This window comes from Pseudorca crassidens, chromosome 13 (assembly GCF_039906515.1).
Source record: "Pseudorca crassidens isolate mPseCra1 chromosome 13, mPseCra1.hap1, whole genome shotgun sequence".
NCBI classification, from domain to species: Eukaryota; Metazoa; Chordata; class Mammalia; order Artiodactyla; family Delphinidae; genus Pseudorca; species Pseudorca crassidens.
Window position 1 is genome coordinate 31,262,233 of NC_090308.1, and position 14,087 is coordinate 31,276,319.

Sequence of the window (14,087 nt, forward strand, 5' to 3'; positions counted from 1 at the left end):
TTCCCTAACATGGAAAAAGAAATAGTCAAGTCCAGGAAGCTCAGAGAGTCCCATACAGGATAAGTCCAAGGAGAAACACACTGAGACACGTATTAATCAAACTATCAAAACTTGTAAAATACAAAGAAAAAATATTAAAAACAGAAGAGGAAAAGCAACAAATAACATACAAAGGAATCCTCATAAGGTTAACAGCTGATCTTTCAGCAGAAACTCTGCAAGCCAGAAGGGAGTGGCAGGACATATTTAAAGTGATGAAAGGGAAAACCCTACAACCAAGATTACTCTACCCAGCAAGGATCTCATTCACATTTGACAGAGAAATTAAAACCTTTACAGACAAGCAAAAGCCAAGAGACTTCAGCACCACCAAACCAGCTTTACAACAAATGCTAAAGGAACTTCTCTAGACAGGAAATACAACAGAAGGAAAAGACCTACAAAAGAATTAAGAAAATGGTAATAGGAACATACATATCGATAATTACCTTAAATGTAAATGGATTAAATGCTCCAACCAAAAGACATAGACTGGATGAATGGATACAAAAACAAGACCCGTATATATGCTGTCTACGAGAGACCCACTTCAGACCTAGGGACACATATAGACTGAAAGTGAGGGGATGGAAAAAGATTTTCCATGCAAATGGAAATCAAAAGAAAGCTGGAGTAGCAATTATCCTATCAGACAAAACAGACTTTAAGAGACAAAGAAGGACAAGAGACAAAGAAGGATACTACATAATGATCAAGGGATCAATCCAAGAAGAAGATGTAACAATCGTAAATATTTATGCACCTAACATAGGAGCACCTCAATACTTAAGGCAAATGCTAACAGCCATAAAAGGGGAAATCAACAGTAACACAGCAACACTAGGGGACCTCAACACCGCACTTCCACCAATGGACAGATCATCCAAAATGAAAATAAATAAGGAAACCGAAGCTTTAAAAGACACATTAGACAAGATGGATTTAATTGATATTTATAGGACACTCCATCCAAAAACAACAGAATACACGTTCAAGTGCTCATGCAGCATTTCCAGGATAGATCATATCTTGGGTTACATATCAAGCCTTAGTAAATTTAAGGCAATTGAAATCGTATCAAGTGTCTTTTTTGACCACAAGGCTATGAGACTAGATATCAGTTACAGGAAAAAATCTGGAAGAAATACAAACACATGGAGGCTAAGCAATACACTACTTAATAACCAAGAGATCACTGAAGAAATCAAAGAGGAAATCAAAAAATACCTAGAAACAAATGACAGTGAAAACATGATGACCCAAACCCTATGGGATGCAGCAAAAGCCATTCTAAGAGGGAAGCTTATAGCAATACAATCCTGCTTCAAGAAAGAAAACAAATCTCAAATAAACAACCTAACCTTACACCTAAAGCAATTAGAGAAAGAAGAATAAAAAAACCCAAAAGTTAGCAGAAGGGAAGAAATCATAAAGATCAGATCAGAAATAAATGTGACAGAAATGAAGGAAACAGTAGCAAAGATCAGTAAAACTAAAAACTGGTTCTTTGAGAAGATAAACAAAATTGATAAACCATTAGTCAGACTCATCAAGAATAAAGGGAGAAGACTCAAATCAACAGAATTAGAAATAAAAAAGGAGAAGTAACAACTGACACTGAAGAAATACAAAGGATCATGAGAGATTACTACAAGCAACTCTATGCCAATAAAATGGACAACCTGGAAGAAGTGGAGAAGTTCTTAGAAAAGCACAACCTTCCGAGACTGAACCAGGGAGAAATAGAAAATATAAACAGACCAGTCACAAGCACTGAAATTGAAACTGTGATTAAAAATCTTGCAACAGGGCTTCCCTGGTGGTGCAGTGATTAAGAATCCGGCTGCTAATGCAGGGGACATGGGTTTGAGCCCTGGTCCAGGATGATCTCACATGACGTGGAGCAGTGAAGCCCACGTGCCACAACTACTGAGCCTGCGCTCTAGAGCCTGCGAGCCACAGCTACTGAGCTCACATGCCACAAGCACTGAAGCCCACAGGCCTAGAGCCCGTGCTCTGCAACAAGGGAAACCACTGAAATGAGAAGCCCGCACACCGCAATGAAGAGTAGCCCCCACTCACTTCAACTAGAGAAAGGCCGCACACAGCAACAAAGACCGAATGCAGCCAAAAATAAATTTTAAAAAAACAAAGAAATCTTCCAACAAACAAAAGCTCAGGACCAGATGGCTTCACAGGTGAATTCTGTGAAACATTTACAGAAGAGCTAACACATATCCTTCTCAAACTCTTCCAAAATATAGTAGAGGGAGGAACACTCCCAAACTCATTCTACAAGGCCACTGTCACCCTGATACCAAAACCAAAGATGTCACAAAAAAAAGAAAACTATAGGCCAGTATCACTGATGAACATAGATGTGAAAATCCTCAACAAAATACTAGCAAACAGAATCCAACAGCACATTAAAAGGATCATACACCATGATCAAGTGGGATTTATCCCAGGAATTCAAGGATTCTTCAATATATGCAAATCAGTCAATATGATAAACCATACTAACAAATTGAAGGAGAAAAACCATACGATCATACATCTCAATAGATGCAGGGAAAGCTTTCGACACAATTCAACACCCGTTTATGATAAAAACCCTCCAGAAGGTATGCATAGAGGGAAATTACGTTAGCATAATAACGGCCATATGTGACAAACCCACAGCCAACATCGCTGTCAATGATGAAAAACTGAAACTCTTTCCACTAAGATCAGGAACAAGACAAGTTTGCCCACTCTCACAACTGTTATTCAACATAGTTTTGGAAGTTCTAGCCACAGCAATCAGAGACTGAAAAGAAATAAAAGGAATCCAAATTGGAAAAGAAGAAGTACAGCTGTCACTTTGCAGGTGACATGATACTATATACATAGAGAATCCTAAATATGTTACCAGGAAACTACTAGAGCTAAGCAATGAATTTGGTAAAGTAGCAGGATACAAAATTAATGCACGGAAATCTCTTGTATTCCTTATGGTGAAAACTCTGAAAGGGAAATTAAGGAAACACTCCCATTTACTATTGCAACCAAAAGAATAAAATACCTAGGAATAAACCTACCTAAGGAGACAAAAGACCTGTATGCAGAAAACTATAAGACACTGATAAAGAAATTAAAGATGGTACAAACAGATGGAGAGATATACCATGTTCTTGGATTGGCAGAATCAACATTGTGAAAATGACTATACTACCCAAAGCAATCTACAGCTTCAATGCAATCCCTGTGAAACTACCAATGGCATTTTTCACAGAACTAGAACAAAAAATTGTACAATTTGTATGGAAACACAAAAAGACCTCGAATAGCCAAAGCAATCTTGAGAAAGAAAAACGGAGCTGGAGGAATCAGGCTCCCAGACTTCAGACTATACTACAAAGCTACAGTAATCAAGACAGTATAGTACTGACACAAAAACAGAAATATAGATCAATGGAACAGGATAGAGCGCAGAAATAAATCCACACACATATGGTCACCTTATCTTTGATAAAGGAGGCAAGAATATTCAAGGGAGAAAAGACAGCCTCTTCAGTAAGTGGTGCTGGGAGAAGTAGACAGCTACATGTAAAAGAATGAAATTAGAACACTCCCTAACACCATACACAAAAGTAAACTCAAAATGGATTCAAGACCTAAATGTAAGGCCAGACAGTATCAAACTCTTAGAGGAAAACATAGGCAGAACACTCTGATATAAGTTACAGCAAGATCCTTTTTGACCTACCTCCTAGATAAATGGAAGTAAAGGCAAAAATAAACAAATGGGACCTAATGAAACTTACAAGCTTTTGCACAGCAAAGGAAACCATAAGACGAAAAGACAACCCTCAGAATGGGAGAAAATATTTCCAAATGAAGCAACTGACAAAGGATTTATCTCCAAAATTTACAAGCAGCTCATGCAGCTCAGTATCAAAAAAACAACCCAATCCAAAAACGGGAAGAAGACCTAAACAGACATTTCTCCAAAGAAGATATACAGATTGCCAACAAACACATGAAAGGATGCTCAACATCACTAATCATGAAAGAAATGCAAATCAAAACTACAATGAGCTATCTCCTCACACCTCTCAGTATGGTCATCGTTAAAAAATCTACAAACAATAAATGCTGGGGAGTGTGTGGAGAAAAGGGAACCCTCTTGCACTGTTGGTGGGAATGTAAGTTGATACAGCCACTATGGAGAACAGTATGGAGGTTCCTTAAAAAACTAAAAATAGAACTACCATATGACCCAGCAGAGAGAAAACCATAATTCAAAAAGAGTCATGTACCACAATGTTCATTGCAGCTCTGTTTACAATAGCCAGGACATGGAAGCAACCTAAGTGTCCATTGACAGATGAATGGATAAGGAAGATGTGGCACATCCATACAATCGTATATTACTCGGCCATAAAAAAGAAATGAAATTGAGTTATTTGTAGTGAGGTGGATGGACCTAGAGACTGTCATACAGAGTGAAGTCGATCAGAAAGAGCAATACAAGTCCCGTATGCTAACACATATATATGCAATCTAAAAAAAGAATGGTTCTGAAGTACCTAAGGGCAGGACAGGAATAAAGACACAGATGTAGAGAATGGACATGAGGATATGGGGAGGGCGAAAGGTAAGCTGGGATGAAGTGAGAGAGTGGCATGGACGTATATACACTACCAAATGTAAAATAGGTAACTAGCGGGAAGCAGCCACATAGCACAGGGAGATCAGTTCCGTGCTTTGTGTCCACCTAGAAGGGTGGGACAGGGAGGGTGGGAGGGAGACGCAAGAGGGAGGAGATATGGGGATATATGTATAGGTATAACTGATTGACTTTGTTATACAGCAGAAACTAACACACTATTATAAAACAATAATACTTCCAATTAAGAGTTTAAAAAAAAAAAAAGGAGTAGAATTTAAGACTAAGCAACATACATGTGAAATAAAGTGCCTGAAGGAGAAAGGTGAATATTGGGAGCTTGGAATAGGCTTCACAGAGAAGGAGAATTTGGAGATTTGTCTAGAGGTCAGGTTTCAACAGTTGGAAATAAAGGTAGGAAAGAAATTTAGAGTATACCTTGGCGAGTTAGTAGACCTTTTTATCTGGGACAGGCAGCTATGACAACTAAAGAACTAGCTACATATACTGGTATCTTAGGTGCACATTGTAAAGCAAAATATCTGTGTATTCTGCTTGGTTGACAAATGTGTGTTTGTAGTCCTTCCATGCCTTAGAATTCAAGCTGTTTATAAAAAATCAAAGCAATGATAATAGAAGAAAATTGCCTTCTTGGATAGAAATGTAGAGTACTAATGTTTATGTATATTGCAGATAAGAATTCAGTTCTTTGAAACAGTGGTCCACAACCTGTTTGGCAGCAGGGCTCAGTTTTGTGGAAGACAGTTTTTCCACAAACAGGGTCGGGGATGGGGGTGCGGATGGTTCAGGTGGCAATGCATGAAATGGGGAGCGGCAGATGAAGCTTTGCTCCCTTGCCTGCTGCTTACCTCCTGCTGTGTGGCCCGGAGTTGGGGATGCCTGCTTTAAGAGAAATTCAGCGAATGAGACTGAAAAGTTAGAGCAGTTAAGCTCTCTCTAACCTCAGTGTTCTTATTGTGAAATGAGATTGGATGAAATAACTGTGAAAGCTCTTTATAATGATATTTAAAATCAGTTATTATTTTAGAACAGCTCAGAAAGGTCCTGTGCTTTCAGCTGCCTTTTAGTGCATTCATGTAATGTTCCAGACATTTTAAAGTACTTTAAATATACTTCATGTAATTCTCTGATCATCATCATAAGGTGAATATTTTTATTTTAAAGAGAGGAAACTGAGACAAAATGAAGTTAAGTAACTTGCCTGAGGTTACAGAGCTGTTAAGAGGTGGGGCTGGCGTTCAGATCTATGTTACTACCATTCTGCTGTGGTACCTTTCTAGGAAACTGTTGAGACTTGAAGATTCTTGTGAAAGGTGGTACATACCAGAATCTGGGAGAGGAGAAGGAACAATTTCACATGCATGCCCCGACACATTTTTTTTTTGCCACACTGCACAGCATGTGGGATCTTAGTTCATACCCCCTGCAGTGGAAGCGTGGAGTCCTCACCACTGCCACCAGGGGGGATTACCGCCCCCCCCCCAGCAACACACACATATTTTTATGTACTTGCATGATGATTTGTGTCTTGGTTCCTCTTTCCCAAATGATGAGAATTTTTATTTATGGAGTGAGTTGTGAACAGCATGAAGGCAGAAAAGAAGTTGTGAGCCACTGGGTCTTATTGCTGTCAGAGCACACTCAGGCAAGTTTGATTACAGATTAATACTTATAAAATGTAATAACTTGGTCCATTTAATGTATATCATTTAATATGCCTCCTGAGTATTTGATGTTTGTTTGTTTGTTTTTTTTTTGTTTTTTTTTTGCGGTACGCGGGCCTCTCACTGTTGTGGCCTCTCCCGTTGCGGAGCACAGGCTCCAGACGCGCAGACTCAGCGGCCATGGCTCATGGGCCCAGCCGCTCCGCGGCATGTGGGATCTTCCCGGACCGGGGCATGAACCCGTGTCCCCTGCATCGGCAGGCGGACTCTCAACCACTGCGCCACCAGGGAAGCCCTGATGTGTTTTCTTTATGAGATAAGGAGAAATGTACTATTTTGTTAGCCTTTCTGAATTAGCTTACAAGGCAGATCAGTTTTAGGTTTTTAAAGAATAACTTCTCTGGGTTTTCTGTTACAATTTTCTTTCTCTACTCCTTGTTATTCCCTATCTCATGTTTCTTTCCTTCTTGTCTTGATGGCTTTATAATGTCTATTATTTTAAAATAATGCATGCCAAAATCTTTTGAATGTTAATGTGTGTAAATAGTTAATGGAATAAAGTGATTGTAGGTTAATGGATTTTATTTTATCTGGCTAGAAGTCCATTGGGTTTTCTTAATTTGAGACTTTCAGCATTTATCAGCCATTACTCTTTTAACATTGCCCCTCCCTTATTCTGTTGTCTTCGTGTAGACTTCTGGGGAGGTATATATGGACCGCTTCTTCTATCTTACATGTCTGTGAATTTCTTTCATAGTGTTTGTCTGTGCTATATTCTGGATAACTTTTTCAGATCTACCAGTTTTCTCTTTAACTGTATCAAGCCCTGTCCATTTGGATTATAATTTAATTAGTATAGCTTTATTTCCAGATGTTCTAATTGGTTTTTTTCAGAATCTGCTTTTAGATAGTTGCTTTTTCCTTGATATTTTAAAATATTCATTTATTTCTTTCAGCATATAAAGACATACTAATTTTGTGTTCTGTAGTTGATAATTCCATTGTCTGCAGTCTCTGAATATCTGATTCTGATATCGTGTCTAATGTTCAATAATAGTAACTGGTTTTCTTATGTGTTTTTGATTTTTTTGATTGTACTTGTTGAGATTTTATCTATGGGAATCATTTGCTTTAGCCAGTCATGTGGGTACTCCAATCCTAGACCAGTTTAAACTGAATTCTCTCTTGTGTCATTTTGGAATAAAAAAGATAATGTGATTAACAGTAGTCTCCAAATCTGCTTGAGGGCCATGTCATGGTAATTTTTCTCTCTCTCGTTTCTTGAGGTAGTGTCTGTAGATCAGTAATTCTGCTGTGGAATAAGTTAATAAGTGTTGTATTAAAGAAAGATAGTAGTTTATTTAGCCAAATAATTTTGGTAAACAGGTTGAATGATGATAAACAAGTTGTTTTTTTTTTTCCACCATAGAGCTTCTCGGGGTATCTTATATGCAAATAGGAGTTTTGATGCTCAGTAGATGTGTACATTAGGCAGAATTTTCCTTGTCTCACTCTACTCCCTTTTTGGGGGATTTGGGTATATATGTGAAGCATCTCATGGGACCAATGGGAACAATAGAGCATACTTTGGCAAATATAAGTCTGCCCCCTGATACCCTTGGCTTCTGCATACTGCCTTCTCACTGGCTCTGCCTCTGTGTTTACACACGCTGTGGCTCTGTGTGTGTGTGTGTGTGTGTGTATCTATCTTGTATTTAAACTCCCTGAAGGAAGATGTGGTTGTATCTGGTAATCTTTATCCCCAGAGTAAGACATTGTCGTTGGGTAGAGCTCTTATATCTCATAGGCCACTGGTCAGTGTTCTTTGGACAAGTTGGACCAGGTACCTAGTTCAGTCTAGAGGGGTAGATTCATATGACTTTTTTTTCGTGGGGGGGGGGGTAGATTTCCTTTTTATTTTCTGTGTCTACCATTCTAATGTAAACTTCCTGAGACCATATGTGTCTTATTTATGGTTCTTTCCTCAATGTCTTAACATAGGAACTGATATATATTAGACACAGAATTAGTGTATGTGGAGCTTTTTAGCCTGGCAAGCCCTTGTGGTCATCTGAGAGTTCATCGTTCTGTAACCTCCAGTATCTTTTGAATAGAAACTGGTTCTGTCAGACTTTATAAACATCCAAAGTGAAAAGTAAGTTCTTTTGAATATGCTATTACTTTATCTTAAAAGATCATTTCCTTGTTTAAGATTCATTTCAGATGCCACAGTCTTGGTGAAGCTATGATATTTCTTTTTTTTTGGATAACTTTTTATTTAAAAATAAATTTAGGCTTATAGAAAAGTTGCGTACACCCAAAGCTATGATATTTCTCAGATGCTGTTACTGTTCCATGCTTGGTGTTCCTCCATGCACTTTGTACGTGCATCTTTCAGTACACGCCTCATAGTATTGTTGCTTTTTTGTCTTCCCAGCCAGTCTCTGAGTTCATTGAGGGTGGAGATGCTGAATGGAAGCTTAAGTAATACGTGTGTGTAGTTAAGATCTTATCAAGCATTTAAAATATCTATTTCCTGGAGAAGGGAAGGAGGGAATCATAGAGGGGCAGTCTGAGCATCTAGAAGATACTTTGGTGTGTGTTAGATGTGGGCTAATGAAAGTCAGTTGGGAAGAGAATTCAGCTGTGATTGAGTGAGGCACTTTTTTTTTTTTTGCGGTGTTTGGACCTCTAACTGTTGTGGCCTCTCCCGTTGCGGAGCACAGGCTCTGGACGCGCAGGCTCAGCGGCCATGGCTCACAGGTCCAGCCGCTCCACGGCATGTGGGATATTCCCGGACTGGGGCACGAACCCGTGTCCCCTGCATCGGCAGGCGGACTCTCAACCACTGCTCCACCAGGGAAGCCCTTGGTGTGGCACTTTGACATACACTCTCTTACTGGGTTAATTTGACCCTCACAGTGAGCTGTGAGAGAGCTGCAATCTCATCTTACGGTTAAGGAGACTAAGTGGTTCGCCCATGGTCACACTCGTCCAGTAATAGTAAACAGCTTACACAACGTCGAATGAGGGAGGGACTGAGTCTGACTGCAGCCCCATGCGGACGCATCCTCCCTCTGCTGCCTAGCGGTACCAGCACCAGATTGCGATGGTGAGCTTTGCGGATGTTTTCATCTTTTAGGGAAATGCTGTCCATGAGAGCATGTTTCTATTTTTGAAATGGAAACCAGTGAGAAAGTATGATTTATTAATAAAAATCGACTGTAAGCCAATGTCAGAATGTGTTTTTCTCTTTGAACTGAGGTATGTATGTATAGACATAAGTTGTTTTGACTCTCCTTTTTACCCTAATTTCAAACAGCACTACAACCAAACAAAATAGCATGAATCTCCTTCGACGCTGTCTTGTTTCTCCATGATTTCTACGGCGAATCAGTTTCGGTAGTTAGCTTATTTGAAAGTAGTTGTCGTTTAGTCAGAGGTTTCCTAGAAGTAATAAGTTTGTTTGGAAACTATATCTGATTAAAGGCCAACTTCTTATATAAGCTTCCATCGAGTTCTTAGTGTCTTTCTAAATAAGAAGATAATCTCTGCTTTATAGTAGATAGAATATCTTCTGTGACTCCTTTATACCTCATTATAAATGCATAGTGTGTGATGAACAAATAGATAGATGCGACAAGAGCTGTAATAGTTTTCTCCCTTTGTTATCTTAGACAAGGACACTTCCTAATTACAAAGTAGGCACTGAAATTATAACTATGGTCAGTCACTATGAGGCTGAGTAGGTAAATGTCACCTCATTTGAAATAAGTATGTCCCACAGAGTACACTGTAATATTGTATTTTTAGGAGATTCAACAAGCACCTATTATGCTGGGTATTCTTCTCACTGGAGATTGAGGCGTGAACAATGTTGTTGAAATTAATGTCAGAGAAAGTGAAGTCTATCGTAGATTATTGATTACCTTTGAAACATTCTTTGCTGTTGTTTGCAACCAAATCTCCTCACGTCTACTCCAGGCTCTTATGAAGAAGAGATAATGGATTTTACTGCACATTTAAGAAAGTAACAACCATGATACGAGTCACCTTCTCCTCATAAAGTTAATTTAAAATACCTCCAAACTCATTCTTAATTATTTAGATTAATCATTGCATGCAGACCAGATAGTGAAATTCAGAACCTTTCATTTTAAAAGTTCAACACAAAATTTCAGGTAAGTGGAGTTAGTCATTTTTCACGTTATAAAACTCTCCAGCTTATAATAATAAGAGTCAATATTGGTTAAACCCTTACTGTGTGCCACACACTGTTCTAAGCTCTCATTATGTATTATAACTCATTGAGTACTTACCACATCCTGTGTGGTATATTCTGTTATCCCCATTTCACAGATGTACAAATTAAGGCAAATAGAAGTTAAGTGTCTTGCCCCTGGTCACATAGATTATAAATAATGGAAAGGTATTTAAAACATTGGTATTTGGAATCCGGAGCCCAGTACTCTTATTTACTACAGTATTATTTGCACGTACTTAAATATGTGGACACATGAACACATATCTGTTTTACATGTACTTAGTCATGAATCTGTAGTGGTGTGGATAGCACGTTTCTTGAAATGTTGAAATAATGTAATCTGTGTGGCATTCTCCCTTTTCCCTCTACTATTTAATGTAATTCTACCTTTTAATAAAAAAAAGTTACTATATAAAATGTTTGATAATAAAAGTTGCAGATTCTCCCTCACAGGTCCTTCAGGCATGGATTTCTTACCTGTGGTTTAACAAGAGGAGGTAGACAAGATTAGAGGAGAGAAACACACTCTTGAATTGAGTTTCTGTGAAGACTTTATCTTTTGAAACCCCTTATCAGAGTTGTCCTGATTTGAAAATGAAATGTCTTTTATATCTTGTTCCATTTTTAAAGATGTTTGTGTGGGAAACATTCATTTTCACACACTGGATGAACTAACTAGTAGACATTTTGATAGTGTGAGGGCATTCGTCTTGAAGATGAACACGTCTGCTGGCTTGTTCCTTTCTCACTCTCAGTCCAGGGGTTGCTTATATCCACGCAGGGCAGGAAGGCGTGTGTCTAACCTGACGTTGCAGTTGGGGGTTCCCAGGGCCACGCATCTCAGTTGGAGTCACCACTTTATGTTTTGCCATTGATTAAATAATGAGCTTTTCTTCTATGGCTGTCACAGGCTTTTGTATCTCTGTTGATAGCAGCTGCTTCAATTAAAAAAAAAATAAAACACAACAAAGCAAGGCAAAAATAGGTTAAATCCTTAGAGACAGCTGATTTATTGTCTCAGTCACTTTCCCTTATATTTTTAAGATTTGTTCTAAAGAGTGAATCATCTTGAGAAAGAGTGTAGCTTGTATTGAAAAACATAATTTCTACTCTACAAATATCTTGGAACAAAAATCAAACCTAGGGGCTTCCCTGGTGGCGCAGTGGTTGAGAGTCCGCCTGCCGATGCAGGGGACACGGGTTCGTGCCCCGGTCCGGGAAGATCCCACATGCCGCGGAGCGGCTGGGCCCGTGAGCCATGGCCGCTGAGCCTGCGCGTCCGGAGCCTGTGCTCCGCAACGGGAGAGGCCACGACAGTGAGAGGCCCGCGTACCGCAAAAAAAAAAAAATCAAACCTAAGTGCTGATGGGATGAATCGTGTTAGGATACATTGAGGAATGGAGCTAAATGATTTTCCTGGGGAGAGTATACCTTGTAGACGTGACATGAGCCATCTTGAGGAACTGAGGGAGGCAGCTTGGACATATTTTTGAACTATTTGAAAACGAATAAGTGAACTCTTAGCATTTTACTTCTTTTAGTTTTTGAAATATTGACATGGAGTAACAGTAAAGCATAGAGGCTGATCGTGCTTCTGTTTTAGAATTTATGCTTTATGTGTGTGTTGGGGGAGTCTAAAGTGAAAAAGTTATGAATCACTTCGGTATTGTTATAAAAGAGGATTGGAATATAAATATTTCATATTAATTTATGCTAAATAATGTTATCTGATATGATGCCCTTGGTTTATAGTACTCACAGACTCATTAGTGCTTGAAGAGTAAAGATATTGTTCTTTTTCCTCAGAAACGTGCTAAGGGACAAGTGTTATTTGACAGAGTGTGTGAACATCTCAATCTCTTGGAGAAGGACTACTTTGGACTTGTGTTTCAGGAGAACCCTGAGCAGAAAGTAAGTGGAGTTATTTCAAGTTTGTTTATATCATCTTAGAAAAATACTGTGGGTAACCTGTGTAAAATTTAGCTTTCAAATAACTTACTTTATGTTTTTACTATGACATATCTTATGTTCATGGGAGAAATTTGGAAAGATTGAAAACTTGTGTTTTCATGTATAACTTTTTGCTATTGTGTGTTTGTATGCTTTTCTACTTATATCGTAAGCAGACAGAATGGAATATCTTATACTACGTTAATTGTTAGAAACTGAAAGAACCGGTTTTAAAATTTTTATGTTGAATTTTTAGCTCTTGAATTCCCCTGTATGCTAGGAATTAAGCTTGTCTGAAAAGCAGGGAAGGAGGCATATTGGAAGAAATGTCACGGGAAACCCATTTGTACTTGTCTGGAGAGAGTGTTTGCCTTGCTGAACAGATTAGTGGTTGTGTGGGGTGAAGGTGTTCCTTGCCCTGTGGTGTGGGTTATTGGGGGCCAAAAGAAAGGCAGGGCCCCGCCTGACTCAGGTGGTAGAGTTGACCAGCCAGGACCCTGTGGAGATCTGCCTGGCACTGGGAGCGTGTTGAGATTGTTTCTGCTCCAGGAATTTCCCAAGTTACTACTAAGCAGGATCATCAGAGTGCTCTAATGCTTGATGCTAATTCCAGGGACCTTCAGGGCTTCTCCGTTTCATAAACATATTAAAGAGAGAAATATTTACCAGTTCTGGCAATTAACCAGACTTTAACCTCTCGCCTTGTGTCTTAGTCAGTTTGGGCTTTTGTAATAAAGTACCATAGACTGAGTGGCTTATAAACAGCACACATGTGTTTCTCATAGCTGGGGAGCCTCGGACGGTCAAAATCAAGGTGCCAGCCAATTCAGTGTCTGGTGAGGGCCCCCTTCCCGGCTCGTGGACAGGGCCTTCTCATGGTGTCCTCACATGGTGGAAGGAGGGTTGCACCCTAAAGTGAAGCCCTTTTAAGTCTGTTAGATGGTGGCTGTGGGCAGACGCACTGTGATCGTTCTGTCTGAGGATGCACAGGGCACTTGGTCACAGTGCACTTTCCAGCGCCTAACATTCACATCACAGTCAGTTGGTAGATGGATATAGGCTGTAAATTTTATTTGCCCGCATGCCATCATTATTTGTATTTATACATCCTGGTAATGAAATGTAGGGTACTAAGAGTGATAATTATATATAAATTAAATTTTCTCAACTTACTTAGTTTGAAACCTTTGATACCTAATTGGTGGTTTAATTCTACAATTAAACTAAAGACCATTAAATTGCATGCGGGCCTGCTGAATAGTGTGTGAGCGTTCTCATCAGAGCTCTGTTTAGAGCACTTTTCTTAGAAGTAATAACATAGTAGACATTCGACTAAATAAACTGGGTGCTCTTTTTAGACTTTAAATTACAAGGTAGTCTTGATAATGTTTGCAACCATGTGCCCTTCTGTTGGCCCTCAGAGCTGCAAAAGAGAAAGTGATGGAAATTTGGCTGTCATTACCCACTTTTTCTGCGATTACATTTTGGTACATTCACA

At 39.1% G+C, this 14,087-nt stretch overlaps 1 protein-coding gene across 24 annotated transcripts in view; it reads left to right on the forward strand.

The window, feature by feature from the left end:
• The window catches only part of EPB41L2 (erythrocyte membrane protein band 4.1 like 2), a 273,144-nt gene that overhangs the window by 123,505 nt on the left and 135,552 nt on the right, over positions 1-14,087 (forward strand). For all 24 annotated transcript variants that reach the window (XM_067702090.1, XM_067702096.1, XM_067702088.1 and 21 more), the window contains one exon: positions 12,446-12,550. In XM_067702090.1, the coding sequence (XP_067558191.1) occupies positions 12,446-12,550 (105 nt within the window). The remainder of the gene's footprint in view (positions 1-12,445; positions 12,551-14,087) is intronic.